Source organism: Trichoplusia ni, chromosome 7 (genome assembly GCF_003590095.1).
Source record: "Trichoplusia ni isolate ovarian cell line Hi5 chromosome 7, tn1, whole genome shotgun sequence".
Classification (NCBI taxonomy): domain Eukaryota; kingdom Metazoa; phylum Arthropoda; class Insecta; order Lepidoptera; family Noctuidae; genus Trichoplusia; species Trichoplusia ni.
This window is the reverse complement of record NC_039484.1, coordinates 11,722,627-11,750,143: the sequence shown is the minus strand read 5'-3', so window position 1 is coordinate 11,750,143 and position 27,517 is coordinate 11,722,627. Positions and strand designations below refer to the sequence as shown.

Below are 27,517 nucleotides of genomic sequence, written 5' to 3'. Positions count from 1 at the left end.
GGCAGAGTCTAGGCCCAGTGCCAGTTGTGTCTGAAAGTCACATAACCAAATACTATTTAACTTCCAAGAAGTAAGGGTAATGAAATCGAAATTTGAAACTGAAGAAAGCTTTATTTATCTCCAACCTTTAAAATTCAACCAAAAATACATTATACTGTGTATATTTCTTTAGTTAAAGAGTTCAAGTTGTTGTCTTTCCATAACTTGGTGAAATGTTCTAAAGCCAATTTAAAGTTCCAGCTGTTAATTTCCAAACACCTGAAACAAAATTTTTGTTAAGATAGAAATTTCAAAAATAATATATTATGTACATTTACAAACTCATATGAAAATGTATACCTTTTACTTGTTTTCTTATCCATTGTAGTTAGTTTCATGAAAACTTTTAACAATTTTTCTTGAAGATCTTCATCTGTTGTTGAATCAATTTTCAGAGTAGTATTCTTTTGAGAAACCTGCAATAAAAGAAACGAATTATTTTATTGAAACGAGTATCTTTATCCGTGAATAGGTTGCTTTATGCAACGAAAGGAAAACACTTTATTATCTGTGGAACCTAAAGCTTTCCATCGATTCAGGCAGCGACGCTGCTGTCAAACATTGCATTTTACGAAGTAGTTTATTGAATATAACTTCTAAGACGAAATTATAAGGCAAATTCCGTAACGAACAAAATGAAGAAACATCAAACGCGACAAAAAACTATTAACGATCCAGTAATAGTATCGCGTGTAAAGAATTATCTCGCGGAAAATGTGGATAAAACGTTTGTCGATGTTAGCCAAATGGCGCGTTCATTGAAAGAGCGCTACCGCGAGTACAACAACAGGAGCGACAACGCCTTCTGTCAGATGGTGGAAAGTGCTTACAAAGTCGTATTACAGAGTTACGGACTGGACGGAGCGTCTACATCCGACGGATCTGAAGAAGAATCCGATTTAGAACTATTAGACGAGAATAATAGTGCATTAAACGACCGCCTGCTCGCCATGTATAAGATGCAAGAGAAAAAACGGCCCGCAACGAGCCGTCGTAATACAGATAAAACGGGGGAACCTATCGACATCCTGAGCAGCGACGAAGACGGCAGTGCGGCTCCGAAACTACCAAAAATCAATGACCAAATTACCATAACCCCTCACATACCGAACAGAAATGCAAATAGTACAACAATTGAGAGCACACCATCGAAACCTCAACAGAATCAACATACAAATGAGAAAAAGAAAAAGATCGAATCAAATAAGAATGCACAACCAAAGAAAAAGGCTGACATTGGTACTGTCAAAAATGTAAAGGTTAGTTTCGATGACATAGGCGGCATATCCGAAATCATAACACAGATATGTGATTTAATACTGCACATGAAACATCCAGAGTTGTACAGCCAGTTGGGCATTAAAGCTCCTAGAGGAGCATTGTTGCATGGCCCCCCAGGGACTGGAAAAACATTGTTGGCACATGCTATTGCTGGCAAACTACAGTTGCCTTTGATTGCTATCACAGGCACTGAATTAGTTGGTGGCATGTCTGGGGAATCAGAGGAAAGGATCAGAGAATTATTTGAGAGGGCTACATCTGTTTCTCCATGTGTGTTGTTCATTGATGAGATTGATGCAGTGTGTGGTAACAGAGTCCATGCTCAAAAAGATATGGAAAAGAGAATGGTGGCACAATTATTAGCAAGTTTGGACGCTTTGAGTGATAATAGTGCTTCTGTACTCATACTTGCAGCAACGGACAATCCAGATGCCTTAGATCCTGCTTTAAGAAGAGCTGGACGCCTCGAACAGGAAATCACATTAGGTATACCATCATTTAAAGCTAGAAAAGAAATACTTTCAATACTTTGTAAGGATATAAGTTTAGATGAAGATGTTAACATGAACGTCTTAGCTCAAATAACTCCTGGCTTTGTTGGTGCTGATTTACAAGCACTGGTTAACAAAGCTAGTACTTATGCTGTGAAGAGAATCTTTAGAGAAATACGAGAATCTAAAGTTAAAATTCAGGAGGTGCCTACTGAGGCTCCTCCTACTGATGAAATCGCAATTATACCAAATGGAGACAAGGAAAGTGAAGAAACACCCACGGATGCAGGAGAACCCCCCGCAACCGTACCAGAACCACAAATACCTACAGAAACACCTGAAATACCAGTTGAAGAATTGGTTGAAACAAATGTAATTACGGAAACAAATCATATAAATGAGCCAGTTGAAGTACAGTTGGATCCGGTAGACGAAGTCATGAATCTTCTCAAAGACATGCCCTACACTCGAGACGAACTGAAAGGGCTTGCTATCAGACATGATGACTTTGTAAAAGCTCTTAAGACTACTAAACCCTGTGCAGTACGAGAGGGTATCGTAACTGTTCCTGATGTCACTTGGGATGATGTTGGATCACTACGTCAAGTACGTAAAGATTTACAATTGGCAGTTTTAGCCCCAGTAAAGTATCCTGAGCAGCTAGCAAAACTAGGTTTATCTGCACCAAGTGGAGTGTTGTTATGTGGTCCCCCTGGTTGTGGTAAAACATTGCTGGCAAAAGCTGTAGCAAATGAAGCAGGTGTGAACTTTATTTCTGTAAAGGGCCCTGAATTGCTGAATATGTATGTGGGCGAAAGTGAACGCGCCGTCCGCACCTGTTTTAGGCGCGCGCGTAATTCAGCGCCTTGTGTTATATTCTTCGATGAATTTGACGCCTTGTGTCCGCGCCGTACATCACAAGATAATAACGGGGCCGCTCGTGTTGTGAATCAGTTGCTCACCGAAATGGACGGCATAGAAAGTCGTGAAGGAGTTTTCGTATTAGCAGCTTCGAATAGACCAGACATTATTGACCCTGCGGTGTTACGACCCGGTCGCTTGGACCGCGTCATGTACGTCGGTATGCCTGACACCGAGGATCGGTATGACATATTACAAAAACTTACCAAGGGTGGTACCAGGCCGCAGTTGGGACCTGATGCGATACTACAAGATGTAGCCACAGCTACAGAATATTACACAGGCGCTGACCTCGCTGGACTGGTCAGGGCCGCAGCTACTAATGCCTTAACGCATCATATTGCCAATGGTACACTGAATGGTGACGTTTTTGTAACAAGGGAGGACTTCCGAATAGCACTCGAGAAATGTAAACCATCGGTGTCGCAAAAAGAGCGAATTCATTATGAGAAGCTTAGAATGAAATACACTTCAGGAGCTGAAGAAAGGTATATGGAAATGGAGACTGAGCCGCTTAATGAGGAATCTATGGATACAGTGTGAAAATCAATACAAAGCTGAAAGACTCGACCTTTTATTTAGATTATTGTGGCCCTTATGTTAAGAGAGTATCTAATACCAATAGTGCCAAGTTGTTCCTTTTAAGCAATTTAAATGTCTACTTTTGTATGTCCATTCTGCAATAAATAGATATAATGGGCAATAAGTTAACAATCAATGTGTAATAAGTAATAACCATATTTTTTGTGAATAATCATCCATGATAAACTCATGAAGCCATTTATAAACACCACATTTTAAATTCAAGGGTATGAATAAAGATACTTATTTTCTCGTACTATTGTTTTTCTTCATTTCTTTAGTCAAAAGGAATAATTTAAGTAATAATATTATATTAAACTATAAATCGATGTATAAAGACGACGTATTGACGTTAGGCTTATGCCCAATGGAGGGCATAAAGAGAAGTGATGCTATTGCAATCAATTCTCGTTGTTTATTCTTTTTGAAGTTTATATTTGAACGAATTAGGTTAATAATTTTCACAAAAAGGGTATATTCTCTACTGCGATGTTAACCTTTGTTTATTTTTTCCGGGGTGATAATCTAATATTTATGTTGGGCTTCTACTGATTAAAAACACTCCTAGCACAGCCTACACCAGAAACGGGATCGCTAGGAGTGCGATGATACCCTGCATTTCAAGCATTTGACTGGACAGTCTCATAATTATTAGTATATACATAGGTATCACGTTTAAACAGCTGTAGCGATTTCGATGAAATTTGGTATTTTGGTATTTTGGTTGCAAGTGCTCGAATTAACACGGTACGATTAACCGATCAGTGAGCGAAACCGCGAGTCACAGCTAGTTATAAAAAAATATAAGTGCAAAAGGCTTACCGACGTAACTCGGAACGCGGCCCTGGCTTGAGACGCGGTCGGCTCTGACCAGTAGACCATTTCATTCAGTATCTTGTACTCGTAGCCGTCTCTCGAATGCAGTACTACTGTTCGGGAAAATGTTAGTAGGTGTTCATCTTCGGCTAACGACTCCGCTGTTAGTTTTAATATGCCGGTCATACGCAGTATTGTAGTCCTCTCCTGTATAAACATACAGATAATTTCACACAAATCATGAATTATTTAATAGGCATAAAATTTCATCAAAATGATTTAATACATATGTACAATAAAATTGTTTATAAGCTTTCTGTTTTAATAACTTTTTGAAAGGCACAAAAATGGACCAAAAAGTAACCGCAAAATGATACTGATTTGATTTTAGAATAATTAAATTATACGCTGCAACATTTTTAAATTTACCATACGATACGTAATTTGTTAGCTTTAATTTCACATTTCTTTTTTTTTAATACCCATCGCCCTAGTTTTGAAAGATCCTTTAGTAAGATCTTATATCAATGCCCATAGATAATTAATTCCTTGACGTCACTTACACTATGAAACATGACATCAACTACAAACGTTGAAGGATCGTGTTCAGTGCGCGGCCACCTGTTTATGAGTCTGGTGATGGCCATCGCACCGACCACGGAGTCCGTCTCCCCTTCGTCCAAAAACCTGGCGTATAGGAATAAGTTCCTAAAGTTCCTGTATATAGGACCGTAACCTGAAAGAAAAAAAGAAAGTTTAATAATCGGTATTTAGTTCGTTATCAGACAAACATGTTATACGGTTATCCGATACCTGATATTCTATTTAGTCGTTGTTTTGTTGTAAAAAAAACGACTTCCACATTCAGGAATTCAATCCTTGTGGCATAAACATTCATAAACATTCAAGTTACATGCACACAGACACTCAAACTCAGGACTCTGTGGGATTTCCGTTGTGACCTTAAGCGTGCAGTCCATTGTTGGCCATAGTAGAACTGACTACAGTGACGACGTTTTAGAAATATATCTTAAGCTCTAACCAGACGAATCTCATTTCTGCTGCAATCCAATCACAAATTGCAGAGCCTATCATAGCAACTGAAATACACTCACGCAATTTATAACAGTAGGTGACTGTCAGTGCAGCATTATCTGCATACATCCCTTCTATCAAAAAGCGTTGTTCCGAAGCACAGTCTAGTAAGGGGAAAAATGTTTCTAGAAACTTCTCTGCGACTTGCATCGCGTCTTCTGGGCAGTAGATACGTTTTGAATCAGGTAGATCACCTTTTAATAAGATCTTCACGCCGTCCTGCAAAATTGTGAAGTTATTTAGCAATAAGTTAATCATGCATAAAGTATTTTTTAAGGATAAATATATTTCTAGAAATATTAGATCGCATTTTACTAGTACGTTAGAAAGTAGCAGTTCACTGTAGACTTTGAGCGCAATTACACTTTTTGTGTGTATAACAATTAATGTAGTATTACATTAGTAATTGAACACGATTGGTTTGTCACTTACTACAAATAATGAGTCTGAGAAATACTTACAATTTCCACAAGCGCAGGAAACATCATTTTCAGAACCTTAATGTAATGATCGGTCTGAATATAATCATGGCATAAGGGATTTCCTTCTAGATTTATAGATTTTAAAGGCAGGTCTCTAAATACTAAGAGCGCAGTAACTTTCGCTAAATAATTGTGTGAAAGATTTAAATGTTCCAGTTTTGGTGTTGTGCTGATTAGATCTAAGCCGCTTAAATTACTGAAAAAAAGAACAAGTTATGCGTGTTTATTAAATTAACTAATGATAATAAATATTTATTTTTCACATGCCTTTCAGCCTCGAAGCTTGAATGATGAGTACTTTCTAGAGAACTGTTAAACATACTTAGGCATGTATTTATAAATACACACATGTTGTCTACAACAAAGGCTTAGTCTAACCATGTTTATGTTCACAGAAAATTTAATATATACTTACGATAGTCTGTTGTGTGAAAGATCTAGAGTAGTGAGACTGTCCCAAGCGATGACGCTTTGCAACTGTATTAATTCACTTTGGTTGCTAACTCGAGATAAGGGGAAGTAGATGAAGTGGCTTATATCTGTAAACAGAAATGAGTCCTTGTTGTAACAAGGCCTATACGTATAATTTGTTAAAGTATATAACCAACTTCAAATAAAATTCCATATCTCAAAAAGTACTGAACCGATTTCGATAAAAACTTGCAGTATTCTTTAAGTTGGATAATACAGTGGATAATAAAAAATAATTGCTTAAATCGGACTTCTAGTTCTGCAGATACGTGAGCACAAACATAACTATATACAGTTTCGAAATAAGGCAGATATGCTCAGACGCTGATATTGACTACATACATGAATGCTGATTTGAAACCACGATTTACCAAGTGGATAACCGTTCTTTGTTGATTTTACGTAAAGTACTTTTACATACAACTAAGCGATATACACATAACATAACATAAAATAGCAAATAAAACTAATGAGAAATCTTACCTTCTTGCAAAGTGAAGGAGCTTAAATTCAACGTGTGTTTAACTCCATCATATCCCATAGCAATCCTTTGTCTCAAAATGATTCTTGGTATAAAGTCAATCTGGTTAAGCGTCAAATTCGCTGGAGCTATCGTGATGGTAAGCTCTACACCGTCTTTATGTATGTAAAAACCTGTTTTATGTAATATTATGAGGGCTGACCTATTACGTAGGACGAGGAACTTGCATTCGTTTTCGTAGAACTGCAAATACAAACATGCTTATAGGTTTAAAAGGTAATAATTTTATAAGCCATATGTTAAAATATTTCAAGTTCCTTTTTTTTTCGTACTAATAAACAGTGCAATCGAGCTTCTTGGCCTACAGCGAAATCCACCCATGTTTGCATCCACCCCACCTCATTTAGCATTATAATGACAAGTAACACTTTTTGAAGGTCGCTAAAAAACATGTAAAAGACATCACGCCCAATTGCCTGCATCCCACAATATTACAATGACTCTTTTACTGGCTGAAGATTGTTACGGCTTCATTAATGGAACACTAGTAAGAAATGCCAAGTCCTCAAATCGTGATTCCATGTATCTGTTCAAACCGGGCATCGAAAATTCTAAACTGTTTCTCTTTCTGTCAAAGTTCTCTCTCTCACTCTGACTTTCAATTTTTGCGGTATACCTCTTTCCCTTACCTCAGTAAAACAAGGTATAAGACTGTAGTCTTTGACGCTGTCCAGTATAGCATCAAGTACTCGTTCTTTGGTCCACGATGCCGGGTAGCCTTTCACCTGAAATCAATTGTTTATTTTTAATATGTTTTTATTTATTAAATGGCAAACGAGCAGACGGGTCAAATGAGACGAGAAAACGCAACACTACAGGGAGTCACAAGTGTGTTGCCAGCCTTTGTGCGTTGTTGGTTTTCTTTTACAGTACCTTAACAGAACATTACTTACCGAAATATTAATGAATAAGTTTTCTTTCTCGTAGGCCTCTTCCATTAGCTCTTGTTCGATTATCATGACCGACTGTAAACAAAAGGACTCGTTTGTATTTTTATCACGTTTTTAGGAACAGAAGGACGACCTGGCTCTTAAAAAGTTTTTACAATTGTGGACGTCACTCAACTCTGTATGGTCCGGCAGTTCACAATGCTCACATTCACAACTGCACTTTCAATCACCAAGTTACTACTATCTTACCTTAGAAGCCCTGGCCGTAGCACTCCTTTTACCTAAAATGCCTACATTCTTCTTCCACGGCCAATGCGGCAGGTATTTCTTCACCGTCTCGTCCGTACTGTTGATGATGTTCTGACGAAGGTGTACGGGAGTGTAACGTTCTAGGTCAACATCTGTATCGTCTACCACTTCCCTGGAATAAGGAGGATAAGGGTTATTTATATACAGTGGGTTGCTACAATGGTGATATTAATGATGTCACTATTGTGCCACATGAAGACGGTCGGAAGAGAATAGATCAGGATATTATTATTATTTTTGAATGAGGCAGGCCTAAGTCACCTTATATACGTATATAAAAAGTACCCTTTTTTAATATCAATAAAATGAAACTGAATAAAAAAAAATACTGCCCACAAATTCTTACATCATCATTCGTTGTTCTTGTTTAAAATATTTATTTCACCGTGGGTATTACTGTTTAAAATGACATACCGAATTGGCTTAAAAGTTAGTTAGGACTGGGCAATACATTGTCTGGTCAAGAAGTCAATGCCTGCGTTCAAATAAATAGAATCTACATAATTATATACCTATACATATATCTAGACGTTGTCATTCTTTTTGAGATGAATTGTTATAAAAATAGCATAGATGATTTAAAAACACATACCTAACAGGTTGTTCCTTATGCAGCGTTAAATTAATTGTGAGTTTAGGCTTCTTTGGCTGTGATAGAGGCCCCAGTCTCTGGAAGGCGCTAAGACGCTTTTGTCCTGTTTGGTTCGTGTCAGATAATTCATCTTCTTCGGCAGGTTCTGAAAAACATTTTCAATTGATTATACATCGCGTCTGTGCATGATCAACTGTCTTCGAGATAGCCATATAATTATTCTACTAATATTATAATTCGGAAGTTTGTATGTATGGATGATGAATTTGACAAAACTTGGTACATGATAGTTTATAACCTTGATTAACACATAGGATAGCTTTTATCTAGTTTTTATGGTGTTGTGGAATTATTTTCAATTTGTAGCAGGCGGGCCCGAGTGCTACAGCTAGTTTAATTTATACAAGATAGCTGGGATTACATTATTTATATTAAAAAAAAAACTGGTTTATACCCAGGGTGTCTACCATACAAGTATTACGGCGGTTCAGGTTTAGTCAGTAAGAGTCTGACACTACACATTTCCTCCCCCGAGGGAGTGGCTGTCCAAGAGGATTCCCTCGCATACCAAAAAAAAAGTACTTCTTTAAGTGGTTTTGATTGACTAATAAAAACATTCGATCATTACGACAAAAAAACTTTTTTGTCGTAATGATCGTCCTTTTATTACTTACCAAGATTCCCAGACTCTGAATAAATGTCGGACGGCGAGTAAGGTTGTTGGACGTCAGTCGTGAAGTCTGTATTAACAGATATTGGCCCAGTTGCATCGTTCACAATAGTCATAGTAGAACTATGGTCGAATGTTGCCTGTACCGTATTGGCCATATGTTGGTACATCTGGTGATTAGGAATCTTCGGTTGTCCCATAGGATATATTGGCGAATTGGTCACTGAAATTGGAAAACAAATCTTGGAATTATTTCTTACATAGTACACAAGAAAATATATCTTCATGACAATATGTTACCACACGAATGTGACTTAGAATTTCCTATACAGAAAACATTGAGGACCAGAATCATAGAAATCTAAATAACAAGGTAATAGAAATGGCATACACCGCGGCGATCTACCGAAACGCATGTCGCCGGTGGGCGGGTCTACAACACATTCACAGCAAATAACTACGCAATCACGCACACATTAGCATCGAGAAGACCAAGGAAACAACACTAGGCCGCACGTCTATTGCAATAAGGTTGACTTTGTCGTTGTATGGATTCATTAACTCACACAGTCATTGCATTTTTTTGCATTAGTCGTAGTGATTACGTAAACTACACTAGGGATTGACTACGGGTCCGAAATATAATATAAAAAGACGAAATTATGAGTGACAATGTTTTTTATTGTACACTTTTATGGATTACATTATAATATGTAATTACAAAAAAAAAACTTATTCGCTAATTGTCTGTTGACAAAAAAATATATTATTAGAAAATACTTTGGTAGGTAGGTAAGACTTTTGTAGGTATACAAAAGCAGCCCAGTTCATGTATCCAATGACTAGTAAACGTTCATAATAATAAAATAGGTGTTTATGAGATTTGTATAAATTTAAAATGCAATTTTTATTCAATGCTATAATTCAAGGTGTACTTTTCTAAACACTCAGTTGCGAGTGCGGTCCGAGCCGTAACAATGGAGAGGGGCGCGTGCGGCGGCGGGCGGCAAGTTATCAAGCATGCAGCTAATTTCATAGTGTAGATTCGGCCTAAGTTGTAGGGTACCAAATTCGTTTACCCGTGGGAAACGAATCCGCATCCTGTGGGAATCTGAAATAAAAATATATTCAATAATATGTTCACAAAAACAAACGACTTTTAAAAATGTTTCTTTTCGTATACAATGTGCATTTTGGATAATTTATCTGCACATCACTATTTTCGACAGTTTTGTGCGGCCGTACCACTACAAATACGATCGCATGGATAAATATTATTTTTCTTTATACATTTCTCTTTTACAACAGTGCATTTCCGTAAGTCTCTTACTGCAGACGCAATGATTAGTATAGAATGCGATTTTTGCAAGATGTCGCGATATTCATATGGTTTATAATGAAGGTTATGTTTTAAATTTAATTTTGCAATAACATCAATATTACTGCAATAATTTACTTACCGATAAAATGTTATCTATTTATTTATGTTATTACACGATGCAGATGAATTTCCAGCCTGAGAAACGCCGCAAAACAGCATATTTAGTGGTTCTTGCTGTGACAACGTTCCGCGAGCGACTGCGCGTAAGTTCGCGCGCTGGTGTCGTCCGAGACACCAGTGTGGCGACAAGGTCACGCGGCGTTGGCACTTCTATTACCTTATTATTTAGATTTCTATGACTAGAATATATTATGAGGATGAAAATATGTATGTACTTGTGTAGTCAATTCATGTTTGTACATGTACAACACATATTTACAGTAACGTCATGTGGTAAAATAGCTTTTATCTGTGTCATTGTCACACACATTAAATGTGCATAAACATAAACTAATGCTGTGCTGCTGGGTGTAATGCTGCACCTATAGCGCCGCGGGCACTGACACGTGGAATAAGTCGAATGGAACTATTTATACCTCATTTTAATTCTTCATCATCATCAATACATTTGAATGATCCACACTTTCTTTGTCCCATTCTTCTATGTCCCGTGCCTTTCGCATCCATCATAGTCCTGTTATTTTCTATATTTTTTGCCCATCATTCTCGGAGTACTGGGATTTAGCCCGATTTTTAATTTTAAATATAGTACAGTTAAAATAAAACGATAATACTTACTACTTTGCTGAATGCCAGCCTCTTGACAAAGCTTTTGCTGTATGATGAAACTTCTGGGTATACCTGAAATTGTGACAAGAATATTAGAAATTGCTCTACTTCAAAGTCGAAATTCGAAGGGTCGCAATAGAAAAATATAAATAAACTAGCTGATTCGGCAAACTTCGTTAGGCTGATTTGTAAAACGACATCATCCATGGCACCATTCAAACGCATAAAAATACATTAAATTCGGCTCAGGCATTTAGAATATGTTCAGTGGTATACATACATACAGTATTTATAGAATAATAAATAAAGGTATTGAAGAGAATTATTAGTACAAACCGAAAAAAAATAACATACCTTTTGGATAATTGTACTCTGAAACAAAAAATTAAAACCGTTAAATATCATAGACTATATGTAAGATTGGGTTTTTAAATACCTTTTTTTAAGAAGTATTCGTTTTTTTTTCTATGCCGTTCTCTTTCTTCGTCTTACCAGTCAGCACTCGGTAACATAACTATAATTAATGATGACTGTGGAGTTTGTGACCTATTCTTTTCCATGGAAATGAAATATTGGAACCGCGCTCAGAGTTTTTGTAATCTAACTTGTTTTAGACCAACTAGAAATAAATTTAAAAATTCATTATGTATTACCATATTCTCCTCGCTTCCTCCGTTTCTGTTGATTATGCTGTTGCTTTAAATACATTGGCTTATTTTGGGTCGGAACCGTAGGATGCACTTGTACCACTTGGTGTACTATTGGTGCGACAACTGGTGTGACAACTGGTACTTGCGGTGTATCCGCTACTATTGGAACTGGTTCAACTGTAAAATATATAGATTTGTTTGAATAATTTATTGCATCTTACTGTAATATTATAGGTACATATTACACCTATAATATTTGCTTGATCTCAGATTGTTTTGCTTGATATCAGCTTGTTTTCATTTGTTTTTTTGATGATTCTGGTTAGAAACCCCTATCTTGTTAATATTTTTTGTTGATAAACGATGGAAGTCGATATCAGTTAGAAAATTATGGAAACTTGCCATGATGAAATTTATATTGGACCTAATGACAGGTATTTCTCATTAATTGAAAAGGAATCAACAAAACCGGATCACCCAGAACGAGTCACGTTTTCAGTCAATTCTCAACTCTATCAGGTATAATCTTGCCATGATACACCTACCATGTTGTTGATTTGGATCAGCCATTACTGGAGTTGTTTCTTGTGTCTCAGACACTTGTGATGTTGCCTCTGTTGCCGGAGTAGCTTCACTTGACGCTTTCTTACTAGCGGCTTCTGCTTTCACTGTAAAATTAAATACATTTTTAAGAGATTTTCTTTCAATTGATGTAATTGTTTGATGTTTCTTAAGCTTTTACTATCTGACAAATGAGTTCTAAGGAATAAAACAACAGGGCTATGAAAAATTGATGTTGTAATGTTCTCAGATCAAGTAAACATACACTAAATTTCTTGAGAATTGGTCGAGCAGTTTCGGAGGAATTCAATTTCGTACACCTTGACACGAGAATTTCATATATTACAGAATTTCACACAGCACCCTACTAAATCTACTAATGAGCAAAGACTGCTGAATTTTGTGGAATTTGATGGGTGTTATGCTTGAGTAAGTTGTCAAGTTTCATTTATAAAAACTATACCATAAATGTAAATGTAACAGAGAATGAAATATATACTTTACATGCTTTTTTAGCTGCTTTCTTGGCCTCTTTTAGAGCTTGACGTCTTTCAAGCAACTTCTTATTGCGCTCAATTCGTTTTCTACAATATAAAGAATTTATGAATAAGATAATTATTAAAAATCTATTGGAAAAAGAAAGACAAAACGTCAATGTAATAATAAATAAGGACCTACTTTATAGAGTTTGGTAATGGGAATACTTTTCGCTTTGTATTCTTTTTCCGAGGTTGACACATCAATGGGTTGGAAGACGCGGCACCTGGAGGGTTGACAGAAGTACTAGGTTCTATAGACGTACTAGCTGCTACTGTAGTTGTGCCAGCAACTCCATCTACTACAGTAACATAAGCTTCAGTGCTATTCAAAGACTGTTCACTCGTATTTCGCGTTAAAGCATCAAGATGATTATGGATTATAAATATGGTTTGGGTCAATTTTTTTTTTTCTTTCCCTTTCCCCCCTTTTTGCCAACAATGCATTTGAGATTGCTGAAACATGTAAAAAATTTAGTATAGTGTTTTGGAAAAGAATTCTTTAAAAAGCAAGCCAGTAAGTAAAACATGTTTCTTTTCTACACATTTACTAGAATTTAAGGGTTTATACCCATGGGAAGGTGGTGAAAAATCTGCCTAGTGGCTTAGTATAGCCCAAGCTATGTTGGGACCGACCTGGAGTCAAGAAATTACATGAAAAGCTGATAGCTCAAAGTGATGAAAATAAAGAATGAGAACTTATTTGGGTTTGAGTTATTATTTCAAAATTATCAATCCTGCCTAAATTTAAAAAGTACTGTTTTATAAATCTATAGCCTTAAAAATATTATTGTTATTTTTGATAAGTATACAAATGGTAGGGCTAAAGGAAGGTTGACTTTCTGTAATCTCGTTTTTCATCATACATTTTAATTTGTGGATATATTGATGTACTTACGGATTAGGCATGGGATCTGTACCAAAAAGGATGCTTTGTATTTTATAATTTTTTATACCGTACTGGAACGGTATTAATCCAATGTGTTGTTACATACAGTTTTATCCTTAAGTAAAGTACTTTAACATAAACTAAAAATGAATGAGATAAAACGAAATTGTTTATATCTTAAGCGATATTCAATGATTGTGTTTATACATTAAACAACGCATTAGTGAAAAAGAGGTAAAATAGGTTTAATGCGTTTTAAACGTGAGTGAGTGAAACAAAAACATTTGCAATGCTCACGATACGACAACAAAAATGTTTTGGTTGTTTTGACATTGACAACAGTGAATAACAGTCATATGACATTTGAGTGTTTTCCATTTATTACGTTCAAAAATATAGGGCTTGTGTAAGCTTTGAAAAGATGCTGACAATTTAAAAAAGATTCAATGCAAGTTTTTTGATGCTAATAATTTTATGAATCAAAAATAATATTTGAATGGTCATAGCACAACGAGGTACACACGAAGCATCAAGACGTACTTGAAGAACTTAGATAGACAAGAGTTCAGACAGCTTTCTGGTTATTGGAGATGTAACAAATTTGAATTCACATAAATAAAGTTTACCTGGACTTGCATCTATGACGTATATTTTTTCGCACATGTAAAAAAGAAACCATTGATTTGGCTTTGTGACCTACGGCTATGGTCGTGATACCGTTTGGCTATAAGTGCCACAAAAAATGATTTATTGGGTAAACCGTGAGAGAGAATAAAAACGAAGTATTTTTCAGACTTCCTAAAACTACTCCCAACCATTCAATGCACCTAATCAAAAATTCTGTTATTTCGTTTTTTGCCGTTTTCCGTTCGCTATGCAATATACACGAAAACAACGAATTACCTCGTTTTCTTATCAATGTGCCCGTTTTCATTTACATGCACACTTCAAATATTATATTTAATTTTATTGAATTCAAGAACAAGTTCAGTTCTCCTTAATACTTCTTATATAAGTCTAGTTGAGTTGTCACTTACCGAAAAGGATGAAAAGCTAAAAAGGGGAGAAAAACTAAACTTAATTTTAATAAGCTTTATTGACAAAGAGTTTAAGGACTTTTAATAACGTCCCTGCTCAGCTCAGCATCAGATACATACATTTAATAGCAATAAACGTTAACGAAGTAACTAATAAGCCCCGTCATATCACCATAGAAACAACGGGCCACCTTTGTCGTCAAACATGAACAATACAAGAGCTTCTAATTTTATTTTATAAGAAGATTTATTCTCGCAATATCGTACACATAAGTACGTAAAGCAATATCATAGTGCATGCACCCGGTCTGAGCGTTACAAAATGCAATATTGCTCGTTAAACCCACTTGACCTGCAGGTCCCCGTATACAGGGTGTTTCATTACTCCAACCTCTGTTATGAACGACGACTTGGAAAAATGTTGCGTTTTAAAACATTACAAAAAAAAGTAGAAAAGTTGTTAGCGCGTTGAGTGGCTCGGATTAATTTTGCGTTTCGAAATTAATGGTTTTAATTTGTAGGCACGAGTTTTGAATTATAATTAGGAAGAGAAAAGTTTTTAATCCCACCACAGTAATAGGAACAGGGGAATTGTATACTAGGTTTGCAATTTAAACTGACAAAATAAGTCAATTATTCAAGCTTCTTGTAACAATGTGCTGATTTTTAAATACGTAGTCTCGCGAGCTTATGAGCTCGCCTTGTTTTTAAACTCTTCAGCAGTTTCTTTTTGTTTCGCACTTGACAAGTGTTAAACTTAACATTGAAATAAGTGAAGGTTTGGCAGGATCTACAACTAAATGCATAAATAAACCTTCGAAGTTTTTAACATACCTACCGGGCCGCCAATTCGAACTGAAGTGATTGACAGATTTTTACGATAATGAAGACTTTTTTTTAATCCATCAATGTTCCTGCCTTCTTGGAATATGCGGGGATTATCGTGGTGTAGCTAGGTATTACTACTAGGTATTCATGTTCAATAATTCATTCCCATATGGTTCACTTAATTATTGAACATGTCATTAATGACAGAAACATAATAATAAAGCTCTATTTAATGTTAATCGCTATTGACTTATTGTATGGAATGTATTATTTAAAATATTCAAGCCTGATTCAGAGAGGGATTTAACTACGCAATGAGACCAAAATTCGGTATTTCATTTTATGAAATAGAAGCTTTACTAGTGCCTTTCGTTTAACTTTAAGTTTTTTATTCTAATGCTCTGACTATATGAAGGAACTGCGTAGATAGAAAAATGCGTAAGAAGTTAATATATATTTTAGTGAGCATTTGCCAACTTAGTGATGTAATTGACTCTAAGAATCCTATACTATCAAATAAGCAGTCTCTCGCTTTTTAAAAACGACTCCGGCATTTAGGAATCCAATCCTTGTTTCACGGGGTTTCCCAAACATCAGATACATAAGTCTTCTGTATTTGGAAGTGCCACATTAGGCACTTTATTTATTATTATAATATTTTTCATAAATATTGCGTCAATAACTTGTCTGTGAATTGAACCCCACTGTATAAAGGTGCCCTCTGTAAAGGTCGTGATCAAATACGTTTACATTTATTACCTCTCATCGAATTCATCGTTGTAATAATTAGACAATTTGTCAACAATTCGGAATTATAACGTAGCGTCATGGGCCCAGTCGCAGCCGACGCGTGTATTATACCAGACTTTATCGTGTTCCCGAGTGCGCTTTTCCTCATATATTTATTATTCTCTAACATAACAGTTGCATTTCAGTGCATTTTAGTGTTTACTGCTCAAACTATAAGGTTGATAATGGCGTGTGTATTTAGAAATTTTGGTGGTTAAAAATTTACGTTTTCGGGATAATTCGTGTAGAGTATGTAACTGTCATTACCGGGCATTAATTAATCATTTGGCGTTTAATTTGGGGGCTATTTCGGGATGCTATTTGTAAAATTAGTAAGGAATGCATTGTACATATATTTAATTGTTCGCGTTGGTCCGTGAAATTCAATGGAAATCGTGTGTTTACTGTAAATTAAGTTAGTCAATATTATTGTTGCCAGCCAAACAATTTGCCGTGGATGTTCGTGTATCTAGTGATCATGTATAACAGCAACAACTTTTTGTTTGAGTAAGGTTATTTCTCGATTAGGTTTTAGACCAAACCGTATAAAAAAATAATTAAAAGTTACTTGAGTAAAATTGTAGGTTCACTTTCCTGTTGTTAAAGTTAGTCATCTGTCTGTGAATGATCAATCAATCAATCAATCTCTTCAGCTTTTTACTATCTATGATCACAGCGTCCTCATCTCATGATGTCCCTTGCTGTCCACTTAATTTCTCTTCGAAAAGGTATTCGTTTACAACTTTCTCTTCTTAGGATTTAATTATTCCAGATCTTCCGTAACTATCTCGACATTCCTAGTACTTATCCTAACACTTATGTACATAGGTAGGTACCTATAAGATGATTCTCGTCCGTGACACACTCCGAGAATACACATTTCTCTAACAATGCTCCTTGATACCGTGTCGTCCAGTTTCTATGCTAACAGAATTGTTGGGACGCCGCTTACATGAGTCATTACATCTTATACTGTACCTTGACTTCATACCTACTTGAATAACTTTTAGTTTGAGATTAGATATATTTCTCAAGAAATGTATGCATTTTATAAAAGTTTGATTTTTTGGGGTTGTCTATAATAGCGTTCGATTCTAATTCAGACTTTTAGATATCATAATGAACTATGAGAGTACGAAGTTAAGTTAGGTCTATTGTGTACTCTGCGGAAGAATTTGGACTCCCGCATCCACGCGCGCGCACAGTTGGATATCTCCGCGCTTACTTCTTACCAGCTTAGGAGACCGGCAATTCATCCGCCTTTCCCCAGGCTGAAAGCCATGAGGATTTCCCCCCGTTAAAAAAAAATCTAAGGTTTACTAATACATGATAGTATACCCTCTTTCAGATTCGTTACTTAGACCTGGGTAGTGAGAATTTGATTTGTCGGACTAAATAGATTAATGGTTTTCTCAATAACTCCGCTATTTCGCTTTTGACTCCGATTCCACGCTTTCTATACATATAGATGACCATCTTTTGTTCCATGGCATATTGCGCTATTTGCGATATGTAATGCCCTAATGGGTCGCAGTTCATGATCGATCGTTTTGTTTTCTATTTCCTTGAGATATAGTCGTAATTCAAGTTTGTTTTGTAGTCTGCTTTATAATGATGTTTTGTTTTTAATAAGATAGTGATATATCACAGTTCAGAATATTAGATAAGCTTAGTCATTGAATAATATCTATAAATCTCTTGTCTCAGTAGTCTTCATTTGAAGAAACCTTTGCAGTTATTTTGAGCGCTGGTTTTTTATTGTGTAGGCACGAGCTGTTGCCCGCGGGCTTGCAAGCTACAAATCGAAAAATGATCCCTCAGGATCATACAATCGGGATATTAAAAAACTATCCTATGTGTTAATCCTGGTTCTAAACTATCTGTGTACCAAGTTTCGTCCAAATCCGTTTAGTGGTTTTTGAATTAAAGAGGGACAAACACAAACTTTCGCGTTTATAATATTAGTAAGAAGGAACCTCTCAGTAACCTGTACATTACACTACCAAAACGACACATATGTCCTTTGACCTCTCTTCATGTCGTGATGTAATACTGAGTCATTGATTAATGTTTATTGAGTCCTTGAACTTGACATAAAAGAATATTGATTTAATAAATGAACAATTGAGCAATAACCAGCTAAATGAGGTCCTGTTATGTTTAATAATATATTTTTGAGTGCAGGATTTAAATGATTCATTGGAGGATTAAATTATGGGCATGAGTTTGTTAGGCTCATTCTTTCCAAAAAATTTTGAATTGATGAATTTGGATTATCCAGTGTTACGTAATGTATTCCTCATTATTCTGACTCTATCTAATAGTCAGACAAGTAAAGCTGTTATAATGAGTAATATACATAGTGGTTTCTTAAGTTTATGCGAATGTTAGAAATTGAAATGAAACTACTTTTACGGATTTTATATTTAACGTCGGGAACTAAAATCTAAAATTAAACCGCGATAAAATCCGTAAAAGTAGTTTCATTTCGAGTAATAAACATTAAAAAAAAATACTTAGAGCCAGAACAAATATTTGTGTCCATAACACAAGCATGAAAATCGAACTCCGGTATAGCAATCGGACTCACTTACCACTTGTCCAACAGGCCAATTTAGTCTAATCTAGTCTTTATAGTTTTCGATTAACTGGCAGCAGAACAATTTTTTGTTGCCATTTCCCTCTGAAAATTTTTGAACTGGGAACTAGTTCCAAATTTAAACAGAGTCCTCAATTAATATCATTGCCAGTTACAATTCATTTTTTCGATATTTTAAATCTGAATGACCTTCGATTGTCGTCATTACTAGACTGTAATTTATCTTCCAGGGCCCCAATTCTGCTATTTACAATGGCCTTTGAATGAATAGCAATTGGATTAAATTGAAATTATTCTTATTTTCTTAAGTATTTTGCCCACAAAATAAATGGAATTTGTATTGTATTGACCTTGAGTATACCGTCCCGTACTGAATTTCCAATTACTGCGTATGAATTTTTTTCAAGAGAATACAAAAAGTGTCATTTTAAGGCAATTTTCATGCATTCATCGGCCATTGTAAATAGCAGAATTGGGGCCCAGAGTTTTGGTATGAACGTATCATATAGTTACAAAGTACTGACATAAGTTCGTATTACATGTTCATGTTCTCGAAGCGTTCATTGCTAATTCAGTTCCGCTAAACAATACTGCTATAAAACTCGTTGCGTCTTCATCAATTGATTGTTGTTAGGTTTTTGTTCCGATTTACTTTTTGGGAGGTCCTGTTTTACGGCTGGTATCAAAATCTGTAGATCTAAAATAGTTGTATTAAATAGTGATTTTAGAACTAAAAGTAATATTTTTATTGCCTCGAATATAATTTCTATACTGTGTTTGATAAGTTATTATATGTATGTATGCAGTTTTATATAAATTCATTTAAACAATCTACTATCAACATGCACCAGACATTACCTTACAATCTATCTTTGTCTCACACAGGCGTCTCACTTCAAACAAAAAAGAGACAGAAATATATCATTACATGCGTTTACTTTTTATTTAACAGAGTCAGTGGTTAACACTTTAGAAATTTATCCAGACAATAGTTAAAATCCCATGATCAATATAGGGCCATGGGAAAATCAACACAATGTGTTTTCCCATAAATGTAAGATATTTACACTTAAGGCTACTCAGTCGTTTCGTACTGAGGAGGCGGTTAGCTGCGCGTAGACAGAAAAAGTATAAAAAGTTCGGAAGCAAACTCAAGGTGTCATGGCGGAAACGTTAATATGGTAATTCCACTTTTGAATTTTTATATTTTAATAACTGTCAATTTATATATTTTTTAATTTTATAGCTTTTTTGCATGCCTGTGTTTTATACGGTTTATTATGTTGCATTTCAGAACTTGTTTGAAAGGAGAATGTTTGTATGTGTGTCTCTTTCGCACAGTTTAGTTGTTGCAGGGTAAGTCAGCGAAGGATGCATCTAGAGTTCTGTACGTGTTCATGTTTTATAGGATCTATTTTTAACTATGGACCTTTATATTAAAGTCTGTTGTTTGGGTGAACAATTCGAAAATTGATAACTCGTTTTTTGATTAATTACGTTTTTTTCTCTAATGTAACTGTTTCCTTGTGTGTAATGACTGTAATAAAATTCTACGTCTAGTAAATAGATAATTATTAAAAAACATCGCATTAGAATTTAATCTTTTACATTGAATTCGAATTAGGAGAATAGGAAAAAAAGTTTTTTTAGATTATTTATTCCTATCAATGGTTCCCGACCCCTTGGTCTGCGTATTGACCCGTAGTAAACTAACAGCTCTAATGACTAACTTAGTAATAATATTTACCATAACATTCATCTAATTAGTCTTATCGATTTATTCACTTAGCTTAGTGCTCATATTTTCCTCATTTAAGTCCTATAGTTGTTTATCAAAACACTTTGGACATAAGACCTTCTTGCTCGATTATGTTTTCGTTTCATTGCCGCTTTTGTTCATATTAGCTATAGATGAAATGTATGCGTGCATTTACAATGTAATTTACAAAAAGTATTCAATATTAAACTTAATTAAAATAAATATTTATGTTCATACATATGGTTCATTTTTTCTGGTTTTGTTTTCTTATACTGATAAGTCATTCTTTTGAAAGACAGAGTTAATTAATGACACTGCGCAAAATATCGGTATTAAGTGTACATAATGCTGTAGTTTTTTCTGACAAGAAGAATAACAAGCTCGAGAAAGACTCGCGACTCTGAGGGTTCTCTACAACTTAACTTAAAAGAAAGTAAATTTGCAAAACACAACGGTCAGATCAAGGTTGATGAACCTTGGCAATAGAAATAAATCACCAATGACAATTTCAACTAGCTATCTGATCATGAGTTCTAGTGACAGAGGGACTGCCAACAAAAGTATAAAGATCATCAAGATTTATTTTTTTAATTCAAGATACTTAAACAGCTTGTTCTTTTAACAGGTTACTTATTTACCTCCTCAGCGGTGTGACGTGCCAAAGATTAGATCTCACATATCCAAACCGCACGGGAATATGTAAAGGAGGACTCTTCACAAGCATTCCGCATCTGAGGGACCTGGATGGGTGCGTCGTTATCATAGGCAGCCTAGAAATATTCATTGAAAGATCTGAAGTTGAAGGATTTAGGAATGTGACGTTCCGGGAGCTAAGAGAGGTAATTTATATTGTAATCGATAAAATAATGGCATGTCCAGCAACGGACAGCGATAAGCTAAGTTGATTGATTGGTAAAATAAAATACCAGCTTGTAAAGGCTCTAGGCAAAAATCTTTTCGTAAATGGAAAAGGGTTGAGCATTGATCACCATTCTCACTCGTAAATGATTCAAGATCCTTATTTTTAAATTCAGGTTTGTTTACGATGATTGTCTTCACTGTTTGTTAGTGGTATGTTAACATAATTAAGAAGGAATAAATTTCTTTGAAAAAGTCACGTTCAAAACTAACTATTGCATAAACGCATGGCATGTTTTAAAATAGTATAGTCGTATTTCAGATAACAGAATACCTGGTGATATATCGAGTGAGGGGATTGAAATCAGTTGGAAACCTCTTTCCCAACCTGACGAGGATAAGAGGTGCAAAGTTGTTGAACAATTTCGCATTGATTGTTTACGACAATGGGAACCTGATTGAGGTAAATAGAGTTCCATTTGTTTGACGTTAAAATTAAGATTTCAGTGACACAGTGTGTGGCAAAGTTTCTGCTAGAGACACTGATATCTCACACTCAATATTTTAAAAATAGTTTTATATAGAAACAATTGAATGTCACACAAAATATCACCTTGCCAACAATAGTTGATAAAATAAAAAAGCAATTGAATTTTCATACTGAAAAGTAACACACATTGAAGTTCACATTCAATCACCGTTTGGAAAAAATGTTACCGGTTGAAAAGTTTTTTCATACCTCAATAAATAAAAATACATCAGTAAAAATGACACTAACAAACACATCCACATTGAAGTCTACAAAGTCGTACTTTCTTTTAGAAATGTGCTTTAAGATAGTTTTGATGTAGAGCCATACTTAAAAGCCTTTTAAAATGTACTGGCACCCATTTATTTGTTGACCTTCTTGATGCAATTCACCCAACCGTAACGATATGTTATATTTTCTCTCGAACAAATTTTGCTAAAATAAAATTCTTAGAATTGGTACATGTAGGGCATCTTTCATTCCAGTTCAAAGCTGTATTTAATTTTTCAGATTGGTTTGTATCGGCTTTTGAAGATCGATAGAGGTGGGGTGACGATGTGGTCTTTGCCTCAAGCTTGCTTTGTGGATACTATAGACTGGAAGGTCTTGGCTCCAAGATACCGTCACGTGATCAGTCCGCCTGATGTGAAGACTGCATGTAATGTAGCTTGTTCGTGCACAAGAAATGTCTCAACCAATCATTGTTGGAATAACATGTAAGTAGCTTAACTGCAATATAGTTACTAGGGAACCCCACTGGTTTTATATCTTCTTCACTTATCCAGTAATAGCTTAGCCACCAGCTCATGCCTATGTCACTTACAAATAACTTTGTTTTCTATACCTAACATAATTTTAGAAATTCGTTGAGTCTTTTCTGAAATAGATTAAAAAAAAGGTTTCAGTTAATTAAGATTTTTAACCAGTTTTTGATTTAAAGTACAATTTTAAAAGATGGATTTGTGGTTGGTGTGAATGTATCCAGATCTAAACTCGTGTATATCTTCGCTTCGATAGGAAATGTCAGCTATATCTCGAGGGACCCGAAGCTGATAAATGCAACGACCAGTGTCTTGGATGTCGTAAAACAAATAAGGATGTGTGTTTTGTTTGCCGTCATTACACTTACAGAGGGAAGTGTGTGGCTGAATGCCCACCGGATTCGTAAGTACTTCGATTTACTATTTCTAATACTACACCTGAAGACCGTCAGGTCTTCTACTACTATACTTACTACTTTAAGTGTATAGGAAATGTTCGTATAAATGTAATAATGTTAGACAAAGACAAAAGGCACCTGCGTGCGACATATTATGGTACACAAACGTGTACACTAACATAGGTGAACTCTCTGTTCATTACTCTCATAGCCCGATGGTACGACCATCTAACACCACCTGGGAGAGATCAGAATAGGACTTACATTGTTTTCATCATATTTTTACTTGCTCTCTGAAACACGGCGCTGTGGTATTTTTTTACCAAACGCAAACGTGCCTCTGTGATCCGTTTCGGGATTTCTGACTTGGCATTTCCGTGGTCTTTATAGAGAGAGAGATGTCGCTCTAGAAGGTGTAATATGATATGTTTCAAAGCTATGATAGCAATAATCTCATTAGCGCTCGGAAAAATGTAACATGATTATTTGTACTATAATTTTGTTTGTTACAGAATTCTTCTTCCAGATAGCCAGTATTGTATAACAGAGGAAGAATGTCTTGAAATCGACCGATGGGTGTGGAATAACACTTGTGTTTCACAATGCCCTGTGGATTACATAGAGAAGTACGAAACTCATGATAACATAACCAGAGTCGTCTCATGCAAACCCTGCACACATTGTGAAATTGTAAGTTTTTACTCATTGTGTTCAAACTGGCCCCCATCATATTAGAATGTCGCTTTTGTGCAAGTAAGCAAGCACCTTTATAATAAGAAGCAAAATTCTATTTCGAAATAAAAATATTTGCAAGGTTATACGTTACGACGTGCTTTAAAGACCTTCTTGGCGAGACTTTTAAGCCTCTAGCCAGAGCAATGACAAAAGTACTATACGGTGCCCAATTTTTGTTTAGTATTGATCGGTTTATTTAACAAAGTTGTTTATTTTCTCACACATAAGCAATGACGGGGTTCTGTTGTACGTTGTATACTTAATTTATTGCCAGTTAATTTTGTGGAATTTATACCTAATCATTTGAATACCGTCTTAATTTCAGACCTGCGGGAATCTAAGGATACAGTCACTGAGCTCAATTCAGAATGCTGAACGATGTGTTTATGTAAAGGGATACTTGATTATCCACGTAAGATCTATTCCAGGAGCAATAAGTGATCTAAAGACATACCTCGGTCAAATTGAAGAAGTTTCACAGTACGTAGCTATAGAAGGCTCTGACATAACCTCTTTAGATTTCCTGTCATCACTTCGAACTATTAAAGGAGAAAAACTCCGGGATGACCAATATAGTCTCGATGTAAATTACAATTACAATCTTCAATCATTGTTTACGGACAATGTTCTAAAGAACTTACAAATTAAAAAAGGATCGGCTCGATTTGAGAACAATCCAGTCCTTTGCATGAGTAAAATTGATGAAATTATAAGTCGTTTGCCAATCGCACCAACACCCATTGATATACCTGAAGGCTCAAATGGGTACAAAGGGGCGTGCAAAGAAGTGGCTTTCCAATTTAATATAACAACTACTAGCGAATCATCAGTATTGATCACGTTTTCTCCAGTTCTCGATCACAATATACATTACTCTGCATTATATGTGCGATTACCACCTGGAGTCCATACTACGGTAGTTCCTGAAACATGCAGCGAATTTGAATGGCACGCCACTGATGTGCCAACTGATGATAAAAACTACGGAGTTGTGGAATTAAAATCATTGCATCCAGCGTCGACTTATGCACTGTGCATAGAAATATACCACCCTGAAAAGAGACGACTGATGAGAAGCAATATATTCAACTTTACAACACCTGTAGGAATACCAGAGCCGCCATTTATTGTAGAATTAGTAGCATCATCTTCAGACGTCGTGGTGTTACATTGGGTTGACCATAAATACTACCTAAGTCACATTGATCGCTATGAATTAGATGTAGTCATGATCGAAATGAACTCGAGGGAGTCTCCTGCAGTTGATTATTGTAAATCCAAAGAAGATAATCTTGACGTAGACTATACTGAACATGCGGTGGTGAGAAGACCACCTCCGGAGTATGCAAGAGGCTGTGAGTCCATGTGTGGTGTGCTTTCTACCGTCACTCTTGGAGCCATGGTAGAAGAGTACTTCGATGTCTGCGATGATAGTATTTTCATGTGCAATAATGAAGAAAGTATTATTTCAACAAACTCCACTTATGGAAATTATGTACGTACACTTGTTTTAAACATAAGCAGCCCGAAACCGAAAAATGGTTTCCAAGTAGGTGGTCTGGCTCCGTATAGTGACTACAAATTTAGGTTAAGAGCTTGTTCTGGCAACCATTGCAGTAGATCAGCTAAAGGGGTCGTCAGAACCTTTAGTTTGAAGAACGCTGATATTCCTACTATAACCTACACTCATGCGAACCAATTCGGTCACATTTTCTTGAAGTGGAATCCTCCGAATGTAACGAATGGTCCAATATTGGCTTATTCCATAGAAGTAATGCCACGAAATAATATAAATAATCTGATGCCGCAAACATGGTGCGTATTAGCTGAAGAAACCAGGACTTTCGTACAATCTGTGATAATACCCATATATTTAGTTAGGGTGTGTGCTAAGACACTCGCCTCGAGTAAATCTTGCAGTGATTGGACCAAAATCACAGTCGATAATAAGTCGAAGATGGTCATGTTATGGACGGGGGTGGTATGCGGCATTTTAATATACATTGGTTCGTGTGCAGTCGGATGGCTTAAGAGAAGATTAAGACATCGCAGCGATGTAGTGCCCTTAGTCGATAGTTCATCTTCGTCACGTGTCGAGAGCGATCCGCCGGGGCTGATTCTATCAGATTTCATGCCATTTCATACGATACCTTTGGACTAATATAACATCTACGTGTGTACGAGTGAAAATTGCAATAATGATGTATTAATTTACATTTCAAGGAAACATCATCAATAATAAACTGATCAACTGGAAAATTCTCAGTTGAGCAAATTATTAACATTTAGATTGAATATTTATTTCGTTGGCACGCGAAACAGTTGAGCTGAAATGTCTGTTTTTAATTAAATTGGTTCGTTGTTACGTACGGAACACTTGTTTCTGTAACTTTACTTCAAAGCCTTTACGAAATGTAAAATTTTAAAAGCTTGATAAAGCTTTTGTTTTTTTTTTGCAATGAAATGTGCTTCAAGTATTTTATGTACTTTGTGTACGTGCCAGGGTTGTCATTGAAAATAAATGTACTATTTCCTGTATTTTTTTTTATTTTATTAAATGATGCAAGGCCTTCTCGTGAGTTAGACGCATTTGGCGAGATATTTTTTGGGTATGGGTGACTTGCGGACCCTCGATTATGAAGGACCTCACCACAAGGTCACAACGACGACGACAGTCAATTAATTCCATCGAACTTCAGCTATGAGTTATTGTATGGTATTCGTAAATAGGTAAAGAAATCTGGAGTTAATAAAACTGAGACTTATATTCTAAAATTGCGTCAAAAACTCCTAAAATAGTAGCGAGTTACTTACTTGAGAGCGTCTCTTTTCCTAAGTACCGATGTTCAGTTGTTTAGGACCAGTCAAATACAATCTTAATAATACCTCAAGGACTGCTAGAATTGACGAGTGGACTTGTCAGGTACAGATATTAAATATTCAACCACTTAATGGATATTCACTGTATTTTAACTAGTAATGTTATTGGCAAATTCACGAGAAACGAGGGATAGTAATAACTGGAATCGAGTGTAATTAACTTACTCCTAACATTACATTTATTAGTTTTGTTACCAGATTCCGAGTATTTAGATCCAGCAGTATTTGATCGCTCCTATTTATCTCTTTGATTTTTAATTTATGCACCGTGACTTTTTAGTCGGCTTACAAAAGTGGCCCAACTCATGAAATACCTCTAGAAGCGTTTTTATTATTAATTAAGATAATAGGTGAAATATGAAACATCCTGTTAAAAATGTTTAGGTACCTAACTGCAGAGTAGAGTAGAGTACCTACA

General features: G+C 35.7%; 3 protein-coding genes across 10 annotated transcripts; 2 read left to right on the top strand and 1 right to left on the bottom strand.

Annotated features, from left to right (window-relative positions):
* Nucleotides 1-91: 91 nt before the first annotated feature.
* LOC113495565 (nuclear RNA export factor 2-like) lies at nucleotides 92-14,168 on the bottom strand. 3 transcript variants are annotated; one of them, XM_026874330.1, is made up of 20 exons: nucleotides 13,936-14,168; nucleotides 13,180-13,493; nucleotides 13,006-13,085; nucleotides 12,486-12,608; nucleotides 11,944-12,117; nucleotides 11,645-11,662; nucleotides 11,300-11,362; nucleotides 9,185-9,403; nucleotides 8,511-8,655; nucleotides 7,859-8,030; nucleotides 7,613-7,684; nucleotides 7,349-7,444; nucleotides 6,662-6,902; nucleotides 6,123-6,246; nucleotides 5,687-5,903; nucleotides 5,246-5,444; nucleotides 4,694-4,866; nucleotides 4,137-4,337; nucleotides 340-455; nucleotides 92-258 (listed from the first exon to the last, which is right to left on the bottom strand). In XM_026874330.1, the coding sequence occupies exons 2-20, from the start codon at nucleotides 13,482-13,484 to the stop codon at nucleotides 150-152; spliced, it is 2,847 nt and encodes a 948-aa protein (XP_026730131.1). In that variant the 5' UTR covers nucleotides 13,485-13,493; nucleotides 13,936-14,168; the 3' UTR covers nucleotides 92-149. The 3 variants fall into 3 exon arrangements, with proteins under 3 accessions (XP_026730131.1, XP_026730132.1, XP_026730134.1); XM_026874331.1 differs by having other exon boundaries at nucleotides 13,180-13,339; nucleotides 13,936-14,167; XM_026874333.1 differs by having other exon boundaries at nucleotides 13,180-13,264; nucleotides 13,936-14,167.
* LOC113495566 (nuclear valosin-containing protein-like) lies at nucleotides 539-3,570 on the top strand. Its single transcript, XM_026874334.1, has one exon. The coding sequence runs from the start codon at nucleotides 675-677 to the stop codon at nucleotides 3,273-3,275; it is 2,601 nt and encodes an 866-aa protein (XP_026730135.1). The 5' UTR covers nucleotides 539-674; the 3' UTR covers nucleotides 3,276-3,570.
* A 2,183-nt stretch (nucleotides 14,169-16,351) lies between the features above and the next one.
* On the top strand, nucleotides 16,352-26,960 carry LOC113496051 (insulin-like growth factor 1 receptor). Of its 6 annotated transcripts, none has more exons than XM_026875121.1 (8): nucleotides 16,641-16,673; nucleotides 20,132-20,360; nucleotides 21,564-21,777; nucleotides 22,119-22,259; nucleotides 22,836-23,041; nucleotides 23,343-23,489; nucleotides 23,997-24,174; nucleotides 24,545-26,959. In XM_026875121.1, exons 2-8 carry the CDS (start codon nucleotides 20,341-20,343, stop codon nucleotides 26,378-26,380), a joined length of 2,742 nt encoding a protein of 913 aa, XP_026730922.1. In that variant the 5' UTR covers nucleotides 16,641-16,673; nucleotides 20,132-20,340; the 3' UTR covers nucleotides 26,381-26,959. The 6 variants fall into 6 exon arrangements, with proteins under 6 accessions (XP_026730917.1, XP_026730922.1, XP_026730921.1 ...); XM_026875120.1 differs by lacking the exon at nucleotides 16,641-16,673 and adding an exon at nucleotides 16,687-16,829; XM_026875118.1 differs by lacking the exon at nucleotides 16,641-16,673 and adding an exon at nucleotides 16,687-17,087.
* Nucleotides 26,961-27,517: the final 557 nt, after the last annotated feature.

What these genes read in the sequence shown, in the direction of transcription:
- LOC113495565 (XM_026874330.1), bottom strand. Translation starts at nt 13,484, where the DNA reads ATGCATTGTTGGCAAAAAGGGGGGAAAGGGAAAGAAAAAAAAAAATTG. An exon ending in GAAAGCAGCTAAAAAAGCAT is followed by an intron (nt 12,609 to 13,005) that starts GTAAAGTATATA and finishes TTAATTTTACAG; the next exon opens with TGAAAGCAGAAGCCGCTAGT. An exon ending in CCGCGTTCCGAGTTACGTCG is followed by an intron (nt 456 to 4,136) that starts GTAAGCCTTTTG and finishes CTTTTATTGCAG; the next exon opens with GTTTCTCAAAAGAATACTAC.
- LOC113496051 (XM_026875116.1), top strand. Translation starts at nt 16,619, where the DNA reads ATGGGCCCAGTCGCAGCCGACGCGTGTATTATACCAGACTTTATCGTG. An exon ending in TTTACTGCTCAAACTATAAG is followed by an intron (nt 16,759 to 21,563) that starts GTTGATAATGGC and finishes TTCTTTTAACAG; the next exon opens with GTTACTTATTTACCTCCTCA. An exon ending in CCTGCACACATTGTGAAATT is followed by an intron (nt 24,175 to 24,544) that starts GTAAGTTTTTAC and finishes TCTTAATTTCAG; the next exon opens with ACCTGCGGGAATCTAAGGAT.
- LOC113495566 (XM_026874334.1), top strand. Translation starts at nt 675, where the DNA reads ATGAAGAAACATCAAACGCGACAAAAAACTATTAACGATCCAGTAATA.